The 27,886-nt window shown below is 41.6% G+C and overlaps 1 protein-coding gene and 1 pseudogene across 2 annotated transcripts; both read left to right on the top strand.

Annotated features, from left to right (window-relative positions):
* The first annotated feature begins 399 nt into the window (after positions 1-399).
* Positions 400-26,232, top strand: TMEM248 (transmembrane protein 248). The gene is made up of 7 exons (XM_081089821.1): positions 400-1,830; positions 13,542-13,716; positions 17,411-17,696; positions 19,671-19,821; positions 20,866-21,049; positions 22,404-22,547; positions 23,307-26,232. The coding sequence occupies exons 2-7, from the start codon at positions 13,558-13,560 to the stop codon at positions 23,325-23,327; spliced, it is 945 nt and encodes a 314-aa protein (XP_080945947.1). The 5' UTR covers positions 400-1,830; positions 13,542-13,557; the 3' UTR covers positions 23,328-26,232.
* LOC308518543 (large ribosomal subunit protein uL6-like) lies at positions 12,154-12,974 on the top strand (annotated as a pseudogene). Its single transcript has 2 exons — positions 12,154-12,299; positions 12,530-12,974. The product of its transcript is annotated as a large ribosomal subunit protein uL6-like (transcript).
* Positions 26,233-27,886: the final 1,654 nt, after the last annotated feature.

Below are 27,886 nucleotides of genomic sequence, written 5' to 3'. Positions count from 1 at the left end.
ATTAAAATATATAAATAAAATAATTGTTAAATTAAGAAAAGTGACACAGCTGTCTCTGAGCAGAATTTCCTGGGCAACCTCTCTGTGCATGCCAATGCAGAATGTGACCTGTAGGGATAGGGTCGCCCCCTTGGACGGTTCTGAGGCCTGCCCCTCTTTAAAAAATAATGAGTTGTCTGCAGGGCTGGGTGTCTGGTTTAAATTTCCTCTACAGAAGTACACGCCTGCTGAACGCTTGCTCCCTTAATAAAAAGCCAATGAAGCTGACAGGTATCTAATTTTTTGGATCTGGGTGGCAGCCAGAAGACTGGTAAGCATTCTTAAATCTGGAGGAATTTCACCTAAGCATTAAGAATTAACCTGAAATTCTGGTGGCACCTACTTTGGGGTTAACAGGTGGGATGCGGGAGGTGTCTGATCATTTTCTCCTGGTTTGAAAAGTAAGAGGGGTGGGTGGACGGGACCACTGTTTGAAGTGGAATATTTCTCTTATCACTTTGTCAATAGTAGGGCCTCATTCTGAAAGCCCAGTTTATGTGTTTAGATCAACCAATCAAGTGGGGGCTGGGGTAGGTGGTTTGTTGAATGTTCTTTCTTTCGTTCTTTTACATTTTTTATTTATTGATTAGAGAGAGAGAGAGAAAAAGATCAATTTGTTGTTCCACTCATTTACACATTCATTGGTTGACTCTTGAATGTGCCCTGTCCGGTTCCATCAGGACAATGCTCCAACCAACTGAGCTACTTGCCAGGACCAAATGTTCTTCCTTTAAATGCATATTAACCCTAAGCTGTGACAGGAACTTTGTGCCTCTTTTTTCTCATGCTTTTTTTTTTTTTGTCAGAGCCCTATCACTTATGTATGTATCTCCAAGAGTATGAGATTAGCATGTTTTGGAATTTTGTGTGATGGGATTATGCTGCAATATATCTTTTTGTGATTTGCTTTCCTAGCATATTACATCCTGAGGTTGAGCCCCACTGTTGTGTCAGCTGTTTTCAATAATTTTCACTGCTCTTTGTATTCGATTACATATGAATATACCAAAATCTATTTTTACATTTACTGTATGGGCATGTGCCCCCTCAATTAATTCTTCGTGATTATAAATAAATGGTGCTATAAACATTAGGTCTACTTGTTCAGACGTACAAGTGCTTCTCCAGGGTAATATATTCTTCAGGGAGGATGTATATCTTCCACTTCAAATTATTCTACAAAGTGACAGCACCCAATTATACTTTCATCAGCAGTGATTCCTACACGAGCACAGACACACACAGCCCTATACTCCCACCCATCGCGCGCAACACACTAAACACGTGCACAGACCCATAAAAAGAGCCACGTCCGTGCGCCACACACGCACAATAGCACAGTAACACAGACACACAAACATACGTCACACACTCCACGCGTGCATGCGCATAGCCCACGCATTCACGCTCCAGCCCCTCACATGATCCAATCAGGAGGCGCGGTCTCCGCTGCCCGCAACGGAGGAATCTTGTCCCGGTCGCGCTGCCGTCGGACGCCAGGGGTCAGAGGTCACGGCATCGTTGGCGGTGGCATTTTTTTTTTTTCTACCCGGAAAGCACGGCTGCCGGACCCCGACTAACCCGTGAGGCGGTTGCGTGCGCCGGCCCGGCCTCTGGTCCTCGCGTGGGCCCCGCGGAGCCGGACACTGGTCCCGGAGCGGCGGGGAAGATGGTGCCCAGCGGCCCCAGGCCCGCCGCTCGCCGCCGCGAGTGAGGTCGGAGCGGCCACGGGCGTCCGCCGAGCAGCTGGCCGGGCTGGGCCCGGGGCGCGCCGCTCTCCGCCGGCGCGAGGTGAGCCGGGGCGCGCGGCCCGGGTCTGGGTTCGGCGGGGCTGACCGCGGGGCCGCGAGAGGCCGCGCTGGTCGGGGCGGCGCTGCGGGTCGGGTTTGTTCCTCGCCTGTCGGGGTGCAGCCCCCGCCCCGGGTGCCGGCGGGGGTCGTCCCGCATTAGCCGGCGCCGGTGGCCTCGGCCTGGTCACCGCATCCCGCGAGCACAGTTCGCTCCCTGCCCTCGAGGTGCCTGGACTTCCCACGTTCGGAGCTGCGGCTGGGGTGGTTTGGATTTGGCCTCGGGAGCATTTTGGTAGTTTGCCGTTTTCTGACTTGGGGTCGTGTTTCCGTTATTCTACGTTTGCACATCATAGATATCCCAGACGGGAGGGGGGGCGGGTAGAGACCCAGGGACACGCAGAAACTTCAAATGAAATCGTGGCATTTTATGTGTCAAGCCTGGTCACTGTTCAGAGACGGGTGGATTATTATCTTCACTTACATTTTCATCAAGTAAATTACGGAATGGCCTCCAGGTAGTCTAGAGGCATTTAGGCCCAGTTCCCTGGGCAGGCACCATCAGGGACGAAGCGAGGCCTGCTGTGCTGTTTCGGATCGTGGGGATAACCGTAACCGGTGGACAGCTGGTGAGGAGGCTTTTGCTGGAGAACCAGATGTCTGTAGTTGAGCTCCCCACGAGCAGATCGCAGCCCCCACTGAGTGAGGAAGGATGGGCTTCTTTGCAGCCTGCTTTGGCCGGGAGGACTGTGGCTCTTCCTGAACTGCTGCTCTCCCGGCTCCTCGGTGAGCCGCCGTGGGAGGTAGTGGGAGGGAACACTGCAAGGCTGGTGGTGAGTATTTGGTCAGTCAGTGGTCCCTGTAGCACTTTTTTGGGTCAGCTTGGGGTCTGCGCATTTGTGTCCCATCTGTAGATGAATGCTCCCTCAGTGCTTGAAGGATAAGGGCAGCTTCCTGCTTCCTCATCCCGTCTCCGGGCTTTGAAAGGAAATAGACCTGTTGTGCAACCAAGATATATATTATACTCCATGACTCCGAGCTTATTTACCGTCTAGGAGTGAGGAGGCAGTGTGTTGGTTTTTTAGTGAAGGTTTAGGAAGAATTTCTGCGGCCTAATTGCGGTGGACTGGCATTGGCTGCCGCCCACTTCTGGGTGCTGAGATCGCCAGCTGCCCACTGAGCACACCTTCTCTGTGTGGGCTCTACCTGCAGCTGCAGGGCAGAGAAAACAACAGAGCTAAGTGCAAGTATAGCTTCTGCCGGCAAAGAACTTAGAGAAAGAACTAGGCTGTAGAATGTGGCAGGAATTAAGTGCACATGGAGTTCCCACCTGTTAGGGGTTTTGTTATGGTTATGATCCCGAAAAGGCCTCATAAAGGAAGTGACTTTTGAGGTGGGCCTTGAAGGATCAGCGGATCTGGGTCATTCAGAATTAGCTGGAAAATGGAAAAGGTAGGGCTAGTCGGTGCAACAGCACCCAGATTAGTTAGCCGGGCTGTAGGTGTCTAGAAATACTGACAGAGGCAACCATTTAAGGGTTAAATGCTTTTCTAAGATAAAGAAGCATAGGCTACACTACACAGTCTGGCTTTTGGTAGATTTCTGGGTTCTGAGGAATTGTTTTCATTTGATGAGTTTCTCTTGTTCTTTTAGCCAGCCAGTTACATAAATCACTGCCTAACTTATTTTAAGGACAATAAAAAAGATGTTGATTGTAATTGCTGTTTGGTATTAACAATCAGAAAATTAAATTTGCTGTCTGTGAGGTATTTCAGTGCCAGTGTTTAGTTTTAAGGAGCACAGCTCTGCCACTGTGGCTGCAGCCAAGGGCAATATGACAAGCTCCTTAGCCATTTTCTGAGTGTTTTTAATGACATCTAATTCACAGTTGCTATTTGTTTCTCTTACCAACATTGTTGAAGAAACCTTTGAAGCCATTGAAACAGGATGCCTTGCAATTGCTCTGGAACATCATGACTAGTCTCAGGACCTCACTGGCTTCCACCTTAGCCTTTTGTTTTCTTGAGATGTAATTGACATACAACATTATATTAGTTTCAGGTGTACATCATAATGGTCCAATATTGTATGTATTGCACAGTGATCACCACAATTAAACATCTGTCACCATACATAGTTACAGAATTTTTTCTTGTAAGGCAAACTCCCCTAGCAACTTTCAAATATGCAATATCGTATTATTAACTATATTCACCATGCTGTACATTACATCCCTATGACTTATAACTGGAAGTTGGTACCTTTTGATTTCTTTCACCCATTTTGGCACCCCTGCCCCCCACCTCTGGCTACCACCAATATATTCTCTGTATCTAAGAGCTTGTTTTGCTTTGGGGGAGTTTTGTTTTAGTTTTTAGATTCCACATGTAAATTAGATATGGTATTTGTCATTGTCTGACTGTTTTTCAATTGGAATAATCCCATCAAGGGCCATTTTTGTTGTTGCAAATGACAAGATTTCATTCCTTTTTATGGCTGAATTGTGTGTATATACACCACATCCTTAGCCTTTCTTTAAACAAGCTCAACACTGCACCATCTTAACTTTTTAATGCTTCTTTTTGACTGTTTACTCCTAATCCACTTCTTTATCTCCTGACAGCATGGCAATCTAGGGATGCTAGATCTTTGGGATGTTTTTGTCAAGGTTAGCATGCCACAGAATTCCATTGCCATGTAAGAGGGCTTTTACATTTTTAATTTCTTTCTTTTTTTTTTTTTACTATGATGTTCCAATTAAAATGAAAAAAAGGAAAGAAAATGGAGGAAAGATAAAGTTTTTAGCAAATTGAATTTCCACTTAGGATTTATTTTGATAAGCATAGAAATTCTTAAATGTTCTTTCCCAGATACATATTGAATAAATTTGACAAGAAGTGTGTAGCTCATTCACTGTGTACTAGGTGTACCGGTTAATAATGTCAGATTTTGTAATCAAAGAAAACACGATAATTTCAAGAGAAACATCAAAAGTGCTTTATTCAAAGTAATGTCCATCACTAGCTACACATTTCCCCCATCTTTCAGGTAATTTGTGGATACCGTCCCAATCGAACTTTTCCTGTTTTGAGGCAAACCATTCAGAGACCCAATGTTCCACTTCTTCGCACGTTTTGAAGTGCTGCTCAGAAAGTGCATGTGCCATTGATCGGAACAAGTGGTCATCTGAAGGAGCAAGGTCTGGTGAATACGGCGGGTGGGTTAAGACGTCCCAAGCAAGATCTTTTAACGTGTCTTTAACTGGTTTTGAAGTGTGCGATGGTGTGTCATCATGAAGCAAAATTACTTTGCCATGTCTTCTAGAACATTCTGGTTGTTTCACGATCAAAGCATGGTTCAAATTGATTATTTGTTGTTGGTAGCGATCAGTATTAACGGTTTCACCTGGTTTTAGAAGCTCATAATACACCACACCTTCCTGATCCCACCAAACGCAGAGTATGTTTTCTTTCCAAAGCAATTTGGCCTTGCAGTCGATGTTGTTGGTTGACCTGGATCAACCCATGATTCTGTGCGTTTGGGGTTCTCAAAAATAAATCCACTTTTCATCGCCAGTCACAATTCGATGGAAAAAAGACTTTCGTGCTGTTGAAGCAACATTTTACTGATGACTTTCCGGTTTTCCATTTGTCTTTCATTCAGTTGATGTGGCACCCATTTTCCTTCCTTTCAAATCTTTCTCATTGCTTGTAAATGATTGGAAATTATTTTCTGAGCAACATTTAATCTTTCTGCAAGTTGTTTTTGAGTTTGACACGCATCTTCATCCAATAATGCTTGTAATTGTTGGTCTTCAAACTTTTTCGGTTGACCTGGATGTTCTTTGTCTTTCACATCGAAATCATCACTTTTAAAGCATTTAAGCCAGTGTTCACAAGTATCTTGAGATGGAGCATGTTCATCATAAGCTTCCCAAAGTATCCGATAACTTTCGGCAGCACTTTTCTTCAGAATAAAGTAATGAATTAAAACTTCCTGCAAATGCTCTTTTTTTGGCATGAAATTTGACATTTTTAAGTGTAAAAATTTCTATGATGTTAACACCAACAAATTTGACATATAAATTTTTGATGCTTGTTAATACAACAAAATAGCATACATATCAAATCGCGTATATATCAACATATGTGTAACTCCATCTATTAAAAAAAGTCCAAATTATTAATCGGTGCTGGGGTCCAACCCCAGCAGGTCCAGGGGTCCCCAAAGGTGTGGATGGAGTCGGCGAAGAAGGAATGACACGGAGACAGCATTCAGTTGATCAGCAGCCTAGCCAGGATCTCTAGCCAGGATCTCCAGCCAAGTTCTGTTCAGGATTTCCAGCGAAGTTCTGGTTAGGATCTCCAGCCAGGTTCTCTTGCCATGTTCTATCCAGGTTCTGTAGCCAGGTTCTGTCTCTAGGTTTCTGTCTCCAGTTTCTGTCCAGGATCTTTTGCCATGTTCTCTCCAGCGAAGTTCTTCTGTCTCTAGGTTCTGTGTCTAGGTTCTGTGTCCTGTTGTCTTGTTACATCTGTACTTATACCAGTTGATTCCAATCCTATCAATCTCTATTCCAAAGGTTAGGGCGTTTCTTATCTCCATTCCAGGGAGTAAAGATTATGTAGCTTAAGCATGATTGTTCGTAGTTAAAGTGATTAATTACCCGCCTGGCACTTAGTTAAGGGGTTTTATTCCCTCCCTAACTTCAGGGGAAAATCCCTACCTGGGGAAACAACCTTTCTCAGAGAGGTGACCTTGGTTAACACACATAGTGCCAAGAAGGTGAGCAAACATATTAAGAACAGTATGCCATATATGCCAGGTCCCTTGAAACAGCAAGGATGGACCGGCTCCTGGCAAATCGGTACACCTAGTATAATTACATACCTAAGTGTAGTCCTGGGGCTACATGACAACCTTTGGTGATGTTAGTGTACAAAGTGCTGTCATTTGCCAGTTGAACTTTGCTATTTGGTTAGAGGTCCTGTTTTTTGAAACAGCTCTCAGCCTTTAAATTGAGTTTGTTATGATTTCATAATGAACTTTTAGTGTTCACTTAATCTTGTCATTGCTCATGATTTGTTTTCTTTTTTTATGATTTGTTTTCTTAAATATCTTTTAATTGAGCTATAATTGACATACTAATTTCATGTGTACAAATAATGATTTGATATTTGTATATATTGCAGAATGATCATCACAGGGTATCTAATTAACATCCATCATCACATGTAGTTATAATTTTTTTTCTTTTAAAAAATTTATTGGGATGCATTGGTTAACATTATGTAAGTTTCAAGTGTACAATTCTGTAACACATCATCTTTATATTGCATTGTGTGGTCACCACTTCAAGCCTAGTCTCCTTCCATCACCGTATATTTAACCCCTTTTACCCTCTTCAATCTTCCCACACTCTTCTCCTCTGGTAACCACCATACTGTTTGTTGTCTGTGGCTAAGAATTTGTTGCTTTCTGTTTTATATCCCACATATAAATGAAATTATATGGTTCTTGTCCTTTTCTGCCTTACTTTGCTTAGCATGATACTCTCAAGTCCCAGCCATATTGTCACAAAATGACATTATTTCATCCTTTCTAATGGCTGAGTAGTATTCCATTATGTATATATGTATCACTTTTTTATGCTATTATCCATCAAAGAACACTTAGGTTGCTTCATGTCTTAGCTACCACGAATAATGCTACAGTGAACATAGGGGTACATATATCTTTACAAATAAGTGTTTTTAAAATTTTCAGGTAGATACCCAGAAGAGGGATTGTTGGGGGATATGGTAATTCTAGGCCTAATTTTTTAGGAACAACAATATAAGAGGGTTTCTTTTTTCCCCATAGCCTTTCCAACACTTGTTATTGTCTTATTGATAGTAGGCATTCTAACAGTTGTGAGGTGATATCTCATTTTTTAAATTTGCATTTCCCTTATAGCAAGTGAAGTTGAGTAACCTTTCATATATCTGTTGTATGTGTTCTAGGTCCTCTGTCCCCCTTTTTTTAAGTGCACATAGATTTTGTTGTCACATAATAAAACAAAATATGAAGCTTAGAACTAGACCACTTGACCCTTTCTCTTCCTATCTCCTCCCAGTTCAAAATGTTTGCATCTCCTAATAGCCAGCATTCTCTTAAATCTGCAGTTGGGCTTAATGTATTCAACCCTCTGCAGTTTTATCCTTTTTGCTGAAAATTGGCTTTGTCTGCCCACCAGAGCCACTCTGTTTCCTGTCATAACTCTGTTTTCTCTGAGCATACAGAGAGAGAATCCTTGCCCTTCTTGTATTGTGTTACTTTGTCAGTTGATGCTTGCCATACCTCTTATAGAAAGTCTAGTGCAGGGGTGGGCAAACTTTTTGACTCGAGGGCCACAATGGGTTCTTAAACTGGACCGGAGGGCCGGAACAAAAGCATGGATGGAGTGTTTGTGTGAACTAATATAAATTCAAAGTAAACATCATTACATAAAAGGGTACGGCCTTTTTTTTTTTTTTAGTTTTATTCATTTCAGACGGGCCGGATCCCGCCCGCGGGCCGTAGTTTGCCCACGGCTGGTCTAGTGGGTTTTAGGAATGTTCACCATGTTTGCAAGAGCCCTATTGGCACAGAAAAGCCTCTGCCCACTTTTAAATTAGATTGTTTGTTTTATTGTTTAGTTGTATGCGTTCTTTATGGATATTATTTATATACTAGTGCCCCAGTGCACGGATCTGTGCACATTGAAAGAAAATTAATTAGAAGGTGGCTGGCAGGGTGGGACTAGGTGAGATGGGTTGGACATGCCCTGGAGCCAACCTCCTGCGGTCCCTCCTGGCCGGCTGCACCTGGGACAGCGCCGTGGCTCTAAGGGCATCTGTGGAGTGAGTGGGGGTCCCTCCAGCAGATGAGTCCCTTGGTTTGGCCTGTGGGGATCAGGCCGAAACCGGCTATCCGACATCCCCCGAGGGGTCTTGGATTGCGAGAGGGCGGTTCTCGGGTGATGCACCCCGGAATTGGGCTCTCTTCTCTCTAGTTCCGGGGTGCGTCACCCGAGAACCACCACTGCCAAGTCACTGCAGCTCGGCAGCTCTTGTGTTGAGTGTCTGCCACCTGGTGGTCAGTGTGCATCATACCTACCGGCTGGTCAGACGGTCAGCTGGTTGCTTAGCCTTTTATTTATATAGATTTTGGATATTAGGTGCTTATTAGAAGTAATGTTTGCAAATACCTTCTCCTGTTCAGTTAGTTTCCTTTTTGTTTTGTTGATAGTTTATTTTGTTGTGTAGAAGCTTTTTAGTTTGTTATAGTTCCAGTCATTTATTTTTGCTTTTACTTCCCTTGCCTTTGGTGTCAAATTCATAAAATCCTCTGAGATAAAGACTCATAAGTTTAGTGATTTTTTTATATGAATGTTATTGTTTCAGGTCTTATATTTAGGTCTTTGATCCATTTTGAGTTAATTTTTGTATATGGTGTCAAATAGTAGTCTAATTTCATTTTTTTGCACATGGCTTTGCAATTTTCCCAATACCATTTATTGAAGCAGCTTTCTTCATTGTATGTTTTAGGTTCCTTTTTGAAAAATTAGTTGTCTATATACATGTGAGTTTATTTCTGGGTTCTCTCAGTTCTGTTCCATCAGTCTGTGTGTTTTTCTGCTAATACCATACTGTTTTCATTATTGTAGCTTTGTAGTATAACGTGAAATCAAAAATTGTGATGCCTTTGGCTTTGTTTTTTTTCTCAGGATTGCTTTGGCTAGTCAGGGTCTTTTGTGGTTCTGTACAAATTTGATGATTTTTTGTTGTATATCTTTGAAAATGCCATTGGGATTTTATGGGGATTGCATTAAATCTGTAGATTGCTCTTGGTAATATGGCCATTTTCATTATGTGGATTCATCCAATCACTGAACACAGTATCTTTCCATTTCTGTTTGTCTTCTTCAACAGTGTTTCTTTCTTTTTTTTTCCTTGCACAAGAAAGTAGATTTTATTTATTCTCTGGTCTAGAATTTGCAACAGTGTTTCTCTCAGCTGTTTCTCTCAACAGTGTTTTGTACTTTTCAGTGTATTGGCCCTTCACATCCTTTGTTTATTCCTAGGTATTTTATTCTTTTTTGTTGTTGTTGGAATTGCAAATATAATTTTTTTCATTTATATTTCTGAAATTTTATTGTTAGTCTAGTCCAGTGGCCGGCAAACTCATTAGTTAACAGAGCCAAATATCAACAGTACGACGATTGAAATTTCTTTTGAGAGTCAAATTTTTTAAACTTAAATTATATCGGTAGGTACATTGTTATTAACTTAATTAGGGTACTCCTAAGGCTTGGGAAGAGCCACACTTAAGGGGCCAAAGAGCAGCATGTGGCTCGTGAGCCGCAGTTTGCCAACCACGGGTCTAGTTTATAGTAAAACAATGGATTTTTGTACATTGATTTTGTATCTTGCAAGTTTATTGTATTTGTTTATTGTTTCTAATAGTTTTTTTTTTGGTGGAGTCTTTAGGGTTTTCTATTTAGGGAATCATGTCATCTGCAAAAAGTGACAATTTTACTTCTTCATTTAGATGTATTTTTTAAAATTTGTTTCTCTTGCTTGATTGCTTTGTCTAGGACTTCCAGTACTATATGTTGAATAACAATGATGAGAGGATGCATCCTTGTTTTGTTCCTGATCTTAGAGGAAAAGCTTTCAGTTTTTTTTTTTTTGGCCATTGAATATGATATTAGCTGAGGATTTATCATATATGGCTTTTATTATGGTCAAGTACCTTCCTTCTATACCAGTTTATTGAGTTTTTTACCTATAAGTGGATGTTATATCTTGTCAGATGCTTTTTCTGCATCTATTGATATGATCATGTGATTTTTATCCTTTATTTTGTTAATGTGGTTGATCATGATGTATTATCTTTTTAATGTATTGTTGTGTTCTGTTTGATAGTGTTTTGTTAGAACTTTGCATCTACATTCATCAGAGATATGGGTCTGTAGTGTGTGTGTGTGCGTGCGCGCGTGTGCGTGCGCGTGTGCGTGTGTGTGATCCTTGCCAGGTTTTGCTATTGGTAATATTGGCCTCATAAAATGGGTTAGAAAGTATTGCTCTTCTTCAATTATTTGAAAGAGCTTGGGAAGGATAGGTATTACATTTTGGTGGGAGCCACATGGTCCTGGACTTTTACTTTTTGACATTCTTTAATGAATGTTTCAATTCCTTTACTGTCAATTGGTCTATTTAGATTTTCCAGTTCTTCATGGTTCATTCTAGAAAGGTTATATATTTCAAAGAACTTGTCCATTTCTTCTAGGTTATCAAATTTGGTGGTGCATGGCCTTCATAGTATCTTGTGTAGTCCTTTTTATTTCTGTGGTGTCTGTTGTAACTTCTCTTTCATTTCTGATTTTGTGTCTTTTTTTTCTTTAGTGAGCCTAGTCAGAGGTTTGTCAATTTTATTAATCCTCTTAAAGAACTAGCTCTTTGTTGCATTAATTTTTCTACTGTCTTGTTCTCTACGTAGTTTAATTCTGCTGTAATTTTTTTTCCTTTTTTTACTGACATTGTGCTTCATTTGTCTTCTTTTTCTAGTTCTTTAAGGTGAAATGCTAGGTTATTTATTTGTGCTTTTTATTTCTTGAGATAGGCCTGTAATGCTTTAAAGCTTCCCTCTTATTACTACTTTTGCTGTATCCCCCAAATTTTGATACGGATAAACAAATGTTTATGAATAAATAAAATATTTCATACAATGGAATAGTTTTGGCAATAGATAAGAATGAAATACTGATATGTGCTACATGGATGAATCTTGAAAATATAATGCTAAGTGAAAGAGGTTAGCCACAAAAGATCACATTTACCTGAAATGTTCAGAATAGGCGAATCTATAGAGACAGAAAGTACATTAGTGGTTGCTTGAGAGCTAGGAGAAATAAGGGGTTATTTGCTACAAGGTATGGGTTTTTTTATGAAATGATGAAAATGTGCAAAAGTTTATTATAGTGATGGTTTGCCCAATTCTGTTAATTAAATTGTGTACTTTAAATGTGTGAATTGTATGGTAGGTGAATTAGATCTTATAAACTGTTTTAAAAAAATCAAGACCCTTTCATATGGCAAAACATACCATGAACCATATTAAAGAAAATCCACAGATGAGTAGTATAACATAAAAGTTGGTAAAGGCTCAGTTTCCAGAATATAAAAGGAACTCCTAAACATTAACAAGAAATCAACAGACGTCTTATAGTAAAGATTCAGGCAGTTCACCTAGAAAGACATCTAAATGGTTGATAAAGAAGCTTGGTTTGCTCTTATATACTGTGAGGATGAAGACCATTCTCAGCAATCAACTGTTAACATCCCAGAATATGTGGATATCACTCTGAAGGCCCCATAGGCACCCTTCAGAGGGACTTCAATCACATCAATGTAGAACTCTGTCTCCTGGGAAAGAAAAAGAAGAGGCTCTAGGTCAGTGGTTCTCAACCTTGGCTGCACATTAGAATCACCTGGGAATCTTTTTTAAAATCCTGATTTCTGGGCCTCATCTTTCGGAAATTCTGTTTCTTTGTTACTAATGTTGTGGCCCCACCCCATAACAAAGAAACAGAATTTCCGGAGGATGAGGCCCAGAAATCAGGATTTTAAAAAGATTCCCAGGTGATTCTAATGTGCAGCCAAGGTTGAGAACCACTGCTCTAGGTTGACAAATGGTGAGGAAATAGAAAGGAACTGGCCACAGTTTGCACAGTCTGCAGTGATGTACAGAACATGATCAAGGGTGTTCCACTGGGCTTCCGTTACAAGATAAGGTCGGTGTATGCTCACTTTCCCATCAGTGTCATTATTCAGGAGAATGATTCTTTTGTTGAAATCAGAAATTTTGGGGGCGAAAAAATACATCTGCAGAATTTGGATGAGGTAAGGCATTGCTTGTTCAGTATCTCAAGCCCGGAAAGATGAGTTAATTCTTGAAGGAAATGACATTGAACTTGTATCAAAATCAGCTGCTTTGAATCAGCAGGTCACAACAGTTAACACGGATATCAGAAAATTTTTGGATGGTATCTGTGTTTCTGAAAAAGGAACAGTTCAACAGGCTGATGAATATGTAAGTTGTCCAGCTATAGAAACAGCAAGGTACTGAATGAATTGTCACACTTATTTGCAGTATTTTACAGATGGAATAAAAGCTTCATATATTGGGGGTGGGGGTTAAAGTTTGGTTTCAAGTAGATGCAATTTAAAATAAGGGTGAAATTTGGTATTTATTGAGTGCCTCTCTATGCCTGGTGCTGGAATGGACAAGAGTATAGCAGTAAACAGTACAGTGTTGAGTAGATGGTATTCAGCTTTCGGTGGTAGGAAATGAGAGCATCCTCAATTTAGTTTTGTAATGTGTTGGCATGTATTAGTGTCATATTACTAACCTACTTAAATATTTCCTTAAGTAACATGGAAGTAACAAATATTCTTTATAGAATAATTAGAAGATTAAACTGAAAGGGAATATCTATCTTTCAAGAGGTTACCATTTGGAAATGACAGTTAATGTGTTTTTTCTTGCTGGTGTTTTGAAAATTTCGGATCAAATATTTCTCAAGTTCAGTAACCAGTGACCCCCAACCCCCGCCGCCGAACACCGTGAAAGGAAAAAGTGAAAATCGTGTGTTTTCTTTTGGCAAGTCAGTATCTTCTGATTAATTCCTTTCAGGTGGACAATCAGAATAATGTTCAACATCAACCCCCTGGAGAACCTGAAGCTGTACATCAGCAGTCGGCCTCCCCTGGTGGTCTTTATGATCAGTGTGAGCGCCATGGCAATAGCTTTCCTGACCTTGGGCTATTTCTTCAAAATCAAGGAGATTAAGTCACCGGGAATGGCAGAGGTATAGCATATTCTTTTTTTAAAAAAAATCTTTGTTGTTGAAAGTATTACATATGCAGGTATGGTACATTCTAAGTTCTTTCAGGCTGGCTGGACCTTATCCAGGGGAATAACCCCTTTGGGCTCTTCACATCCTTTTCTTTGGTTATGACTTTTTATCCCAGTGAGAAAGGTCAGTATAAAGAATTTTTTGTCTTTATCTCCCTTTCAGATAGTTATTGATTCAGATGAGGCTACCAGTTTCACTTAGACTACTTCAGCAATGAATCAGGTATTTTGGAAAGTATATTTGCAAAATGTTTGTGTAACGAAGCTAGAGAATAACTTCGTTTATATTTCTATGAAATTAGCTTATTGCAGTTTTTAACACCTGTAAACATTTGTTTTTTTAAAGCCCACATCATCATCAGCATGGAGTTTTATTAACTATATAGATAAGAAGGGATCTTCAAGAAATTAGAAAGTGGGATCTTATTTCCAAATATGTTTGTCTTTTTTTTTTTTTTTTGTCAAGGAGAGCTTCTGTTGCCTACAATCTTGCCTTCTAGATTATACATTTTGGTCAATTTAAAAAAATTATTAGGACAGTGCCTTTTAATCCTTAATCTAAGCACATAATGGTGTGAACACTCATAACACAGATTTACAATGATGTGTATTTTTGCATGTCAAAAACCAAAAAGTTAATAATTCTTGTTTAATAGAGGTGAATGACAATATTACCTATCAATAAATTTGTTTTACATGTTAGAAATTATGCTCAATTAATGATATGGTGAATTTATTGGTGGTTAAGTTTTCTTTTAGGACAGATTTGTTCTTCTCTTAGTAGATTCCCTGAGTGCCTCCTCTTACACTTTTCTTGTGTATGTTTGTTGTTGGGAGTGGCATGGGAGTAGAGACTGGAATTGCGTTGTTGCTGTACTGGGTGTGCCTTGTGAAGGAGAGGAGAGTTCTACTTAGTGTACAGGGTCATTATTTTGTCTTGTGCTTTGCGGCATTCTAGATCATAGTGATTAATTCCTTTCAGGTGGAGGGACCACCTTCACATGTGAGCTCCCTAACACAGTTAAAGTAACACATTTAAACTATTTCCACCATGAATTCCTTTCAAAGAGTTTCTTACAAGAGACATACTGCCTAGCTAATGTTCCCTCTTCTCTGACCCTGCCTGAATTTTTAAAGGTTGTGCAAACAGGGTATACCCACATTACCTATGAAATGAACATTCTTTTTTAAAACATATATCTATATTTTTATTGATTTCAGAGAGGAAGGGTGAGGGAGAGGGAGAGAGAGAAAGAAACATCAGTGACGAGAGAGAATCATTGATTGGCTGCCTCCTGCATGCCCCACACTGGGGATCGAGCTCACAACCCAGGCACGTGCCCTGACCAGGAATCAAACTGTGACCTCCTGGTTCATAAGTCGACGCTCAACCACTGAGCCACACCAACCGGGCTGAAATGAACATTCTAGTCATAATCCCAGCTCTGCGGTATACTGGGATTGCTTCCCCTCAGAGCTGGAGTCTATGTTAAACACTCAGCCAAGGCCAGTGGTTAAGATGTTGCCTGGAAAATTAGCCCTTAAATCAAAGTGGGGCCTGACATTGGCTTTGGCAGACTTTAAAATGGAATGGAGCTCTACAGGAAAGCATTGCCAGATGCTGCAGAACTTTGGCTATGATTAATTTAGTGATTTTATTTTCAAGTGAGGATCCTAGGTATATGGGAAAAGTTTGGGTCTGTGAGTTAGGAAACTTAACTCTGATTCTGCCTTCAACTGTGGAATTAGAGAGTCGTAATTTGCACTGGACTTTGGTTTCCTTGTGTCTGGAGTATGAAGGGATGACACTAGAATGTTTGCAGGTGTTAGGGCAGTGGTCGGCAAACTGCGGCTCGCGAGCCACATGCGGCTCTTTGGCCCCTTGAGTGTGACTCTTCCACAAAGTACCACGTGTGGGCACGCACGTAGAGTACGATTGAAACTTCATGGCCCATGCGCAGAAGTCGGTTTTCGGCCTGGGCGAGTCTATTTTGAAGAAGTGGCGTTAAAAGAAGTGGGGGGTGTCGGGTTGGTCGGGTGACGGGAGACGTGGGCGCAGGCAGGCCGCGGGATACGCAGTGCGATTCATGCAGAAGTTGAGTGAGCCAGTCAGCGGTTTCATGTGCAGTGGTTAGTGCTAGTCGTGTCCGCAAATCGTGCGCGGGTGACCAAAGTACCTACTCGAAGCATAAAGTTACCTGTATTTTTCTAACCAGCTGCAAATCCTACAGGTATTTTTGTCATCAATTTAAGAATTGTAATTATTTTGTGTTGGTGGCTTTATTATTATAAAATGAGTACGTTTTTAGCAAAGGCCAGCTTAGGAGTACCCTAATTAAGTTAATAACAATGTACTTACCTATATAGTTTAATTTAAAAAATTTGGCTCTCAAAAGAAATTTCAATTGTTGTACTGTTGATATTTGGCTCTGTTGACTAATGAGTTTGCTGACCACTGTGTTAGGGAAAATGTAATTTGATACCTCCAGTTGTAATCTTACTGAATGCCATATACTGATTTACTGATGCTATAGAGGTAGACTCGCTTGACTGCTTGGGGATTGCTCAAATGGCATTTAATTAATGCTAGTATAAGTGTAATTGGAAGTGTCACTTGGTTTGTCTTCACATTTGGCAACTTTTTGTAGACGAATGTTGCCTGGGAGAATGTCACAACCTAGGTTAGGTTTGTTATTACTATTTCTGCTAAAATTAAAATAAATCCTGATGGGTACTTTACTATGTTGATATCAGTTTGACCATGACATAATAAGCTGTCTGTGTTTTTAAAACTGCTTATGATTTAAACCATTAATACAGGGTGTAGATATTAAGAGAAGCCTGAAAACATCTTTTTCTTTTTTTCTCCCTTTGGAAATTGTTTCTGTTCTAAGGTAACATCCCAAGTCTGTGACAAGGGGGGAAAAATCCCATGTGTTGGTATTTACTTGGTTTCACATTCTCGAGAGAGAAGGCAGGGTGTATAGAATTGACCTTTTTTTTTTAAAAAAAATAATTTTTATTTTTCCATTGATTTTTAGAGAGAATGTAGGGGAAAGACAGAGAGAAACATAGATTGGTTGCCTCAGGCCTGCAACTGAGGTAAATGCCCTTGACTAGAATCAAACCCGAGACCCTTCAGTCTGTGGGCCAAGGCTCTGTCCACTGAGCCAAACCAGCTGAATCTAAAATTGACCTTTTGAGGAAGCCTTATTTAAAAAAAACCCAAAACACACACACACAAAAACTAATTGCAACTGCTAAATGAGTTTAGATTAATGCTTTTAATGTTTTACTACTTTTGTTCAAGCTTTCTTTTCATGTTTATTTCTGAGGCTGAATAATTTTCTGTAAGTATAACATACTGTTTTGTTTTCTTACATATTTTCTTGAATAAGTTTATTTAATCCCACAGCTTATTTAATATCTCATGCCAATGAAGAATTCATGTTTTCGGTTATGAATATGAGAGTGGTTTGGAAAACCACACTATTGTGGCAGTGCAAGAGGCTGATGGCTTTATTGTCTCTGTTATTGTAAAAGATTGACTCTGAACCTGGTGTCCCCACTGTGTGATGCGACCTCGAGGGTCATGGCAGCACTTTCAGACTGCTCACACTTTTTTCTCTCTGTTTCATTTTCGGAAGGATTGGAATATTTTTCTGTTGCGGTTTAATGATTTGGACTTGTGTGTATCAGAGAATGAAACATTAAAGCATCTCACAAATGACACCACAACTCCGGAAAGCACAATGACCAGCGGGCAGGCCAGAGTGTCCACCCAGTCCCCACAGGCACTGGAGGATTCAGGCCCGGTGAACATCTCTGTTGCAATCACCCTCACCCTGGACCCGCTCAAACCCTTTGGAGGGTACTCTCGCAATGTCACCCATCTGTACTCGACCATCTTAGGGCATCAGATTGGACTTTCAGGTATGTGTGTGTTCACCAGTTTCCTTTCAGACTTTCTCAAGCAACAACTGTCAGAGGACAGAGTATTAGCAGTAGATGGTTTTACTCAGACTGTTTTTGATTTTTGCATGTGTCTACCCTTAATAAAGTGCTTGGCACACAGTAGGCTCTCAATAAAAAGCCTATGAAAATGAGAAACTGGGAAGAAACTATAAGGTCTATTTTTGGTTTACAAACACAATGCTATCGTGTTGGAGATGGCAATACATACTATAAATATTGCTGTTAGTTTACAAACTTGAACATCCACCGTTAGCTCAGCTTATGGAATGAACTAGCATAAGCCTAAGATCTGGTCTCTTCCCTTTGGCATTTTGGAATTATGCCAAAGAGACAAGGATAACACGAGTTAATATTTATCAAGTGCACAAAGCAAATGCTATATATACAGTGGAACCTTGGTTCTTGAACTTAATTCATTCTGGAAGGCTGTCGGAGAAGCTGTTTGTTTGAAAACGGAATCATTTTTCCCATTAGAAATAATGTAAATTGAATTAATCTGTTCCCAACCCACAGATTGATTCCCTGTTTTAACCTTTCTTTTATACAGTACATGTTTAATGTACTGTATAATCAATAAACAAACACTTCTTTTCTTAAATATATGGAGCCACCCCTTACTAGCCTTAGACGGATCACTTTTAGCACATGTTCTAGGGATATCTTTCAAGAAGCATGTGGCATCTTCACTTTTTTATATATGGCTGCCTCTGAAATGCTGTCACTGGCTTATTCATTTACCCAAATCAACAACAATTCTTCTACCTCTTCAAGTGCCTGTGATCATTGTTTCTTTCACACCCTTAGCAACATTAACACTCTTGATGGCCTCTTTATGTTTTAAAATTGTGCTAACCATAAATTTCTCCAGCAACAAAAGCATTCTCTCCTTTCTTTGTTGCCTGAGAGACACTTTCTGTCATGCTGAGGTGACAGCATGAAAGGGTTGTCAGGTTAAAAATCAAAGTTTGGTTCAACAACTGAGACATTTTTCCATGAACAACTTGGTCAAGAACCGAATTGTTTGAGATGGGAGACATTGGAGAACTGAGGTTTGACTGTAAGTGCTTGTTAAATAATAATAAAAAGAAACACCTATAAACATTGAGCACTACCCTTTCACCAGAACTAAACCCATAATCAACTGTAAGTGATTCAGGACAAGGTGAGAGAGTAGTGCAAGAGGGACTAATCAGGAAAGGCTGCATGCTGGAGGCCCGGGTCTTGGAAGAATAATCTTGGGTTACCAAGAGCCTTTTCAAGTCCTGAAAGACTTGGGAGTACCTGCCAGCCTCCTGTTGGTTGCTATAGGTGAGAGCGGCTCCTGTGGAAATAAGGTAAGGGCAGCTCCTGGGCTTTCTATGTTACAAGTAGCCCTTCTCTTCTGCTGTGGTGTTGAATACCTTGCTTTTCATTTAATCTTCATCACTTACTGGTTCATGACCTTACTTAAGTCTGTTAGATGCTCCGATCCTCACTTTGCTCATATGTAAAAGTGGAGCAGTAACACTTCTCTGCTCATGTCATGGGGTAGTGGTACATTTTAAGTGAAGTAATAAATATAAAAGCAGTTTGAAAATGGAAAGGTGCTATGCAAATGCTAACGCAGTGATGATAATAACCCACCAGCCCCCAGTTTTGCAGCTGGGGCACTGCCTGGGCTCTTGCTTAGCACCCCCACGCCTGGCTGAAAATGGCCCCTCTCTGCTTGCCTTTTGGTAGCTCTGCCAGGTGAGCAGGCCTCAGAGTCCAACTCAGAACTGGTATTGTTCCTGAAATCCCACAGAGGCAGGAGTCCTGCTTTGGTGGGTTGAAAGGTGATTCCTGGGTGGATTTGATGTCAGGATTCATTCAAATCCCAGAGAATAATAAATATGGATTCTTGCCTTTCTTTATCAAAAGAAAAATAAATCCACCCTGATTTCTCTTCCATAGGCAGGGAAGCTCACGAAGAGATAAACATTACCTTTACCCTGCCAGCAGCTTGGAGCTCGGATGACTGTGCCCTTCACAGTCACTGTGAGCAGGTGGTGTTCACAGCCTGCATGACGCTCACAGCCAACCCTGGTGTGTTCCCCGTCACAGTGTAAGTGGTTTTCTGAGCCCACAGGTGTATGAGAAGCTCCACTGACCATGAATGTGACTGGGGTGCTTTGGCAGCAAGTTCTAGGGGGGCTCACACTGCATCCCTTTACCTGGACCTAAGGAGTTCTTTAAGTTTAGTTTGGAATTCTGAGGTAGAAGTTCTCGTGTAAATAGCAGACAGTTAGTTCCTCAGCAAGGTTGGTCGTTGTACTTGTTCTTAGGCTGCCTCTCCTGTTGGTAGAAGCATGTCACAGAAAAGATAAGGAAGAATGGATCCCATGACTAGAATGATTCAGAGTTAAGGCTCCCAGAAGATAAAGGTTTTGTTCATGTCCATTATCCAGAAAGAGTTATTTTTAAAATTGAGAGCATAAATAAAATCTTATTTTCTATGAAACAGTTAACTATTTCTGGAATTTTTGCTTCCTATATTTTGAGCAACTGCAAAACTGTCAGTATTATTGTTTTGCCTTCACATTTTTTTGCCTCCCTTTTTCTGCAAAGGAGATAATGATCTATAAATACATGAAATATGCAAGATGTAGCCTATTGAAAAAATCGTATGGTGAATCCTTTTTCAATAAGAATAATTAGGTATTTGTCTATTTTAGACATTTGGGGTTTGGAGGACAAGATCAGATAAGTTAAACATTATTTGCTCTTGGTTGTAAATCTGATGAAGAAGTTTGTATGTCAAACTTCCTGTTGTAATTGAGAATTGAGACAGTGTGGGAAAATGGGCTTAAAAGGAGCAGGTTCTTCTTTGGCCACATCATATGCGAGAGGACTATGAGTTGAAATCTGAAGGCAAAAATCTAACACCTAAACTCTCAAATGCCAAATGCCTGTTTCTTATATGCTTATTAAGTAAATAATAAAAGGTCCCTGAACTAAAAACATGGTATTTACCTGAAAGAAACATTTATGTCTTCTGTTTCTTCCTTCCACATGTTTGGCTGTGGTCAGTGTTGGGCTAGGGGCTGTGGGGAAGACACAGTAAATGTCTCAGGCCACTGAGCACGTCTTTCCCCGTCTTCCCCTGCAGACAGCCACCGCACTGTGTTCCGGACACATACAGCAATGCCACGCTCTGGTACAAGATCTTCATGACTGCTAGAGATGCCAACACAAAATATGCTCAAGATTACAATCCTTTCTGGTGTTATAAGGGGGCCATTGGAAAAGTCTATCACACTTTAAATCCCAAGCTAACAGTTATTGTTCCAGATGTAAGTGAGAAAAATCACGTGTGTATGCATGTGCGTCCAGGAACTGTTAGAGTAGGTGGTGTTTACATGCTTGGGTTAGCTTAGTCCCTGCCACTTCAGATTCCTAGCTAAGTTAATAAAAGGCGAGGTGGAGTGGTGAACACTTGGAAAAACATGCCACCTTTTTGGTTAAGAAAACTGTTTCTGTTCTTTGTTTTCTGCTTTGCTCAGCAGCAGTTACTTATTGAGCAGCTGTTGTGTGCCTAACCCATGGGGGTTACAAGAAATGCTTGTAGTCTTATGCACACAGCCACTCAGGAGAATATTTAGTTAGTGTTAGTATGAGCAGTGAGTGGTTCGGAATTCATAAGGGTAAAGTAAATCTTTGGATAGATAGTGAGTGCTGAATAGGATGTTACTTAAGGAGGAGAAAAGGGGAGGAAAACACTGTAATCTAGACTAGTGGGTAACATGCTAGTTTAGCTTCTGGCTTACACTTGAGCCCACTTTTACAGACTATACTGATTTTTTTAATAAATGCCCTCTTTCTGTCAGTATATGTTAGATTTCTTGCCTTTTTGCCTGGCCCTGTTATCAAGTTGTAGAAGTTGGTAGGCCAGGAGCCTGCAGGAGTGAGCAGTGGAGGTCAGGTTCCAGAAAGTCCTTTGTGCCTCTCTTGAGGTATTTAGACTTTTCCCTCAGAGGAGGCAATCCCCACCTGTGTTGGGCTGTAGGGGGATTTGTAAAACAGTGTGTTAGCAAGACTGGTCTGCCCACCTGATTAGTGTGGACGTTGTGGGGCCTAGAGATTTGGGAAGGAAAAGGAATGGAAGCATGGCCAGGATCTCGCAGCAGCTGGCAGGGTGATTGCATGTGGGAGGTCAAAAGATGTTTTCAGGCAGGACTTGTAAAAGTGGGGAAAAGGCGGAAGGAAGGAGAGAAGCTGCCTCTGGGGTGAGGTGATGCAGAGGCCTTCCTGGTCGGGTAGTTATGAGGGGTTAGGAACACAGGCGTGGGGTGTCAGCCATGCACCCTGAGGGTAGTCAGAGGAAGAGGACATAAGCAAGAGTGGGGATTACAGGTGCGGGAGCCTTCTCGGGAGGAGACCAAGTGGGGGGAGGGAGAGGGTGCACAGGCAGTGTGGCGTGCAGAAGCCAGGGCAGAGGACTGCTTTAGGAAGGGCGGGGAGGTGGTCTCAAGAACATCACGTCTTCACTGAATGAGAGCCGGCTCTAATAGTTTAGAAGGAGAAATTTCTGTTCCAGTTTAAGAATTAAAGTTAAAGCATATCTGGAGGTGATGAACCGTATCTCCAGAAACCCAGCATAAAACTTTCAGTAACTCAGTGCTGATGTTTCTGGTTTATTCCCTCTAGGATGACCGTTCATTAATAAATTTGCATCTCATGCACACCAGTTACTTCCTCTTCGTCATGGTGATAACAATGTTTTGCTATGCGGTTATCAAGGGCAGACCTAGCAAATTGCGTCAGAGCAGTCCTGAATTTTGTCCTGAGAAGGTGAGCATCGGATGGGGTCTGGCCCAGCATTTGGCTAGAGGTGTCTGTGGACAGAATGTCTCAGTCCTTATTGCACTGATTGTGAGTTTTCCTCCAGAGAAATTAGTTCCTGTCTTTTTCTCAGAAGTATTCTACCCTCAGTCTAAATTATGGTATTGGGTTTTCAACCCAAACCTTAGCTGTAATAAGTACTGACTTTGCGAATTGCTCTCAAATCCCCACTGGAGAGCAGCTGCCCCTGGAGGGCTGCCCCCTCCACTTCATCAGCTTGGGAAATCATCTCACAGAGTGCTCATCAAGGTTTGGAAATAGTTAACTCTTGGGCTCAGCACAGTGGTTCCACGAGATCAGCTGCTTCTGGCAGGAAACTTAAATTTCTATTCATTCCCACCTAGATGATATCCCCCCTTCCCCCCTTAAGCCAGCGGTTCTCAACCTGTGGGTCGCGACCCCTTTGGCAATTGAACGACCCTTTCACAGGGGTTGCCTTAAGACCATCCTGCATATCAGATATTTACATTACGATTCATAACAGTAGCAACATTACAGTTATGAAGTAGCAACGAAAATAATTTTATGGTTGGGTCACAACATGAGGAACTGTATTTAAAGGGTCAGAAGGTTGAGAACCACTACTTTAGGGCTTTAATAGTTCCCCTCCTGGACAGATGCATACGGTGTGGCTCCCTGGTCTTGGGTGGGGACCCGGCTCCCGAGGCTCTGTTGTGTGACTGGGTTGCTTATCTTGCTCTCTTCTAGGTTGCTTTGGCTGATGCCTAATTCCACAACTGCCTGTTTTCTGAGAGACTGAGCAAACCGTAAGCATTGCCTGCTGATGCCAGCCTGGGCCTGGACACTCTGTGAATACCATTCTTTTGCAATGTTGGGTTATTCCAGCCAAAGACATTTCAAGTGCCTGTAACTGATTTGTATATATTTATAAAAACCTATTCAGAAATTGGTCCAATGATGCACGTGCTTTACACTAGGTGCAGTCCGAACCCCACAGCCTCCCCTGTGGACTTGGTGGGATGATCCACGTAGCGCCAGCAGTGGTCTCCCTGCCTCAGAGCAGGCCATGCTGTCTTTACCAGGATCTCAGGGGCAGTTCATTGCTGGATGGGTTGAAGTTTGCTTTGATTTGAAACAGTCTGCACCTTTGACATGATATTGCATTTCCCAAGCCACCAATCCATTTTGTGGATTTTATGTGTCTGTGGCTTAATACTCATAGTACCAACAATAATACCCTTTTCTCTGTTTTGCTTGCAAGGAAACACACATCTTTCTAAATTTTCTTTTTTCTTTTGGAAAAAAAAGTCACATTTAAATACTACTCTAGGTAAGACAGGCTTGTTTCTTTCAAAATCTTGAGTAAAATGTTTAATATTTAAAAGTCACCTACATGGTAAAGATCTAAGTTTCATTTCCCACAGGAGTTGTGAGGAACCTGGTCTTGTGGAGTTTAGTTGGCACAGAAAGTTCTACTGTCTTTTTCTCCTCTGTTGTCCCTTCCCTCCATTATAAAAGTTAAAGCAGCTTCCTCACTCAAAAGGACTTAAAAAGCCCTGGCCGGTTTCTCAGTGGTTAGCGCATCAGTCCACCCACAGAAGGGTTGCAGCTTCAATTTCCAGTTAAGGGCACATACCTGGATTGCAGGTCTGATCCCTGGCCCTGGTCAGGGCATGTGCAGGAGGCAACCAAACGATTTGCCTCTGTCACATCTTTGTTTCCCTCTCTCCCTCCCTCCCCCTTTCTTCTACTCTCTCCCACTTTCTTTGGAAATCAATGGCAAAAAATATCCTTGGGTGAGGATTTTTTAAAAAAAGGGCTTAAAAATTAAGTAAATGTCTCTAGAGTAGAGTAAAAATTAGCTGTTCTATTTTCTGGAATGCAGATGATACTATGGAAAGAGAATGATGATTTGGTCTAATAGTAATGAAAGGATTTCTTGTTTTCTTTGAAAAGGGAGTGGTTTTTCTTTTTTTTAATATTTATTTCTATGCAGTTAACATATCTTCAGAAGGAAAATGGCAACTAGTAGATCACTAACACTATAAAGATCATGCCTGTGAAATTGGAATGAAAGCAATTCTGATTTGCCATTTATCAGGAAAACCCAAAGCATTTTTCTTTGCTATAACATTTTGATGATCTGGTTCCTTTATCCCTTTTTCCTTCTAATCCATCTTCATTAAAAAAAATTACGTGTTATCTTTTCTAGTCCTCTTTTGTTACTTGTATTCTGTTTTTCTTGATAGCTCTTTGCCTCACTGTCATTAATGACTTCTGTGTTCTTGCAAGCAGTGCTGTAGCAAAAGGGCCAGTAAAACCTTGGGCATGACTGTCAGTACTTCTTCCCTTAATTCCAGGCCTGCATAGTCTGTTTTGAGTTAGAATCAGCCCTGCAGTCTGGAATATAGATTGGCCTGGAACATTTTAAACCAGGCATGCTTGAATGGAAAACAATTGTGGGCTTTTACTACAGATTGTTAAAATAATTATTAAAACATGTTAATATATATTTTTTCCTTTTAGTACATTTTGAGCACAATAATCAGACTTGCCTATCCAGTTATTTGTATGACATGAGTTGCTTCCATGATGCATGGCTAACTTGTTAGTTTAGTTTTGTGTTTGGAGACTTTGAGGATCTTAAGAAATAAGATTGTGAAAGCCTTTGGGCTTGGCCTTTAGAAACATCACTATCTTTAAGACCAACAGATTTTAGGTTAAGCTGCTACTGAATTAATAAAATCCCAATGAATGGAGTTCTAGGGATAGATTTATAGCTGGCAGAGTAATATAAAAGGAGACAGACAGGTGGAAAAAGTCACTTTCACTGGTTTATTCAATCCAACTTGTTGCTAATATTAATTACCCTTATTTTAATTACAGGGAATGGCTGGAATCTGTAGCCAGGGGAGGAAAAACGTTGTTAAGTGTGAGGAAAGGAAGTGCCAAAAATACCTGGACAGTATGATTTGTCGTGAGGCTAGGACACACACTTTAAAATCCGGCATTTACCCTAGAAGGCAAATCTCAAAGATCTTGTGGAAACCCAGAGCCAGTCAATTATATAAAGAAAGGCTGGGGTGGAGGAAGGAGGCTGTGTACCTGCTGGGTGAAGAGGCCTCGTAACTGAAGAGGCTTCCGCTGGATGTAGGAAGTCCGGGGACTGTTGCTGTGGGGCACTTGCAGACAAGGCCTCTGCAGGGTCTTGCTGGGGGCTCCAGGTTACAGGTGTCCCAGGCAGGGCCCGTTTGCCATCAGGGTGACCTCACCCAGGAGCATGGCTCGTCCTCAGGCATCTTGGACTGGAGGTCCAATGAAAGGTCAGCAACTTACTATTAAAGTGGTTGTTTCAGATCATATTGATCTCTTTTCTTTTTCCTTTTGTCCTTTCACTGTATGACTTGAATCAGTTTTGATTCTATTTGTAAGTTTTCTCATCATTAGGAACCTGCCATTTCTGTTGCGTTTTCTTTGGCAGTCTGTAGGGATTCAGCATCCTGGTTTTCAACCTTCCTGCAGGCACTGTGGGGTCACAAGGGCCAGCGGATCCATTTCACTTCTCTTGCTGCATGATGATCAGTAGCTGATGTTATGGCATTCACTCCCAGATTAATTTTCCATGTTTGAAATGTGTGCATATGTGCTTTACTGAATAAAACATCTGAATTTATTTGCTGTGTCTCTGTTTCCTCCTGTCTGATGGTGTTTTCTAAGGCAAGAACATCTATAATAATAAAAGGGTAACATGCTAATTAGACCGGACGTCATTCCGGACATTTTTCCTGATGAAGCCAGGGCCAGAGGGAAGCCAACCCGGGTCCTGGGTGCCTGCAGGTGGCCCAAGGGAAGTCAACTTGGGTCCCGGGTGCCTGCTGGCGGCTCCCGGGTGCCAGAGGGAAGCTGGTGCTGGAGGGAAGCTGGTGCCGGCAGCCAGGGGAAGGAAGGCCTACTCTTGCATGAATTTCATGTATCAGGCCTCTAGTTTGTGATAATTAATTGAGGGTTTTTGAAGTAGTTCTTTCAAAGTGTCACCTATCATCAGAATGAGGAGTGGGCAGTGTTTACTACTAAGCTGGTCTCATCAAGCACACAAATCTTCCTGAGAGCACAAAACTACTTTTAGTGTTGGACCAGTTAGTGTTTGCAGACCTGACCCAGATCCTCTCCAAAAAAAGTGATACAGGCCAGTAGGGAACATGGAATAGGGGTGGAGTGCAAAGACATCCTTCTCAGTTACATAAACCCTTCTTGTGTGCCTGGCCTGAGTTACCAGAAGCAGACTCCTCGCTGGCTCTGCCTTCTCCTGTTACAGAGCTCCTGCATGTGCTAGACTTTCTTTGCCAGGACACTGCACCCTCTGCACTTAGTTGTTGATGAGTGAAATAGCGTTGTTTGACCATTGCAAGGATAGATGGCTAGTCAGTTATATTAAGTCTAAGGGGAGGAAAGGGATTGAGTTTTGCTTCTGATATTATTTAGCCCCTTTCCTCTTGCTCACTCAGTATATAATCTGTTGGCAGATAGTGACAAGATAAAGATAGAGGATGATGGCTATGATGCTTTTGGGGTGATTGCAGAAGGCATCTTGGAAGAGGTACAATATGAAGGCACCTCCAAAAGGAGGGATTTTGGACTGGGCGTTCCATACAGAGGACATGGCTTGGCCCTGGTGCAGAGGCTGAACTCTAGGGGCCTTGGCTTAGTGCTAGGTGGAGAATAGGAGTTGTGTAAGAACTTGTTTCCCCACCTGAGGACAGGATGCCTCCAGGCTGCTGCCAGAGTGGCCCCTTGGGGTGGCCTGCGGGGGGCTGTGCAGGGAGATGCTCTAACACCATCTGGTCCAGGAAGGGAGTTCTCTGAAGCTCAGCATGGCAGGTACAAGCCCTGCTCCAACTCCTGCAGGCCACATAACTTTGAGTGGCTGAACCTCTCTGTGCCCCAGTTTCCTCATCTAAGAATAAGGATAATAGAACCCACTTGAATGTGGTGAGGATTCAGCAAGTCAGTTACTACAGAGTGTATAGAAGAGTGTCTGGCACTCTAATGTTTATTATAATGGGACATTATAATAAGTGAGGGGAGGTGTCCATGAGTGAGGCTGTTTTTCCCAGAGGATCTTCAAATGTATACCTATTCCAATTCCAAATATGGCTCAAAACCAATAAACCTCGTTACAGCTTAGCCATGGACAAAAAGGTGGCCCTAAAAAGGGTGTAAAAGGTGCAGCTCCCGTAGTCCAGTGCAAGACTTTAATTTGAAACAGCTCATCTACTGCTCCTTGCTGGGCTTCATGCTCTTACACCTTGCTGCTTAGGACCAGGGCC

This window comes from Myotis nattereri (genome assembly GCF_964212035.1).
Source record: "Myotis nattereri genome assembly, chromosome: 4".
NCBI lineage: Eukaryota > Metazoa > Chordata > Mammalia > Chiroptera > Vespertilionidae > Myotis > Myotis nattereri.
The sequence above is the reverse complement of the archived record's forward strand: the minus strand, read 5'-3'. Positions and strand labels throughout refer to the sequence as shown.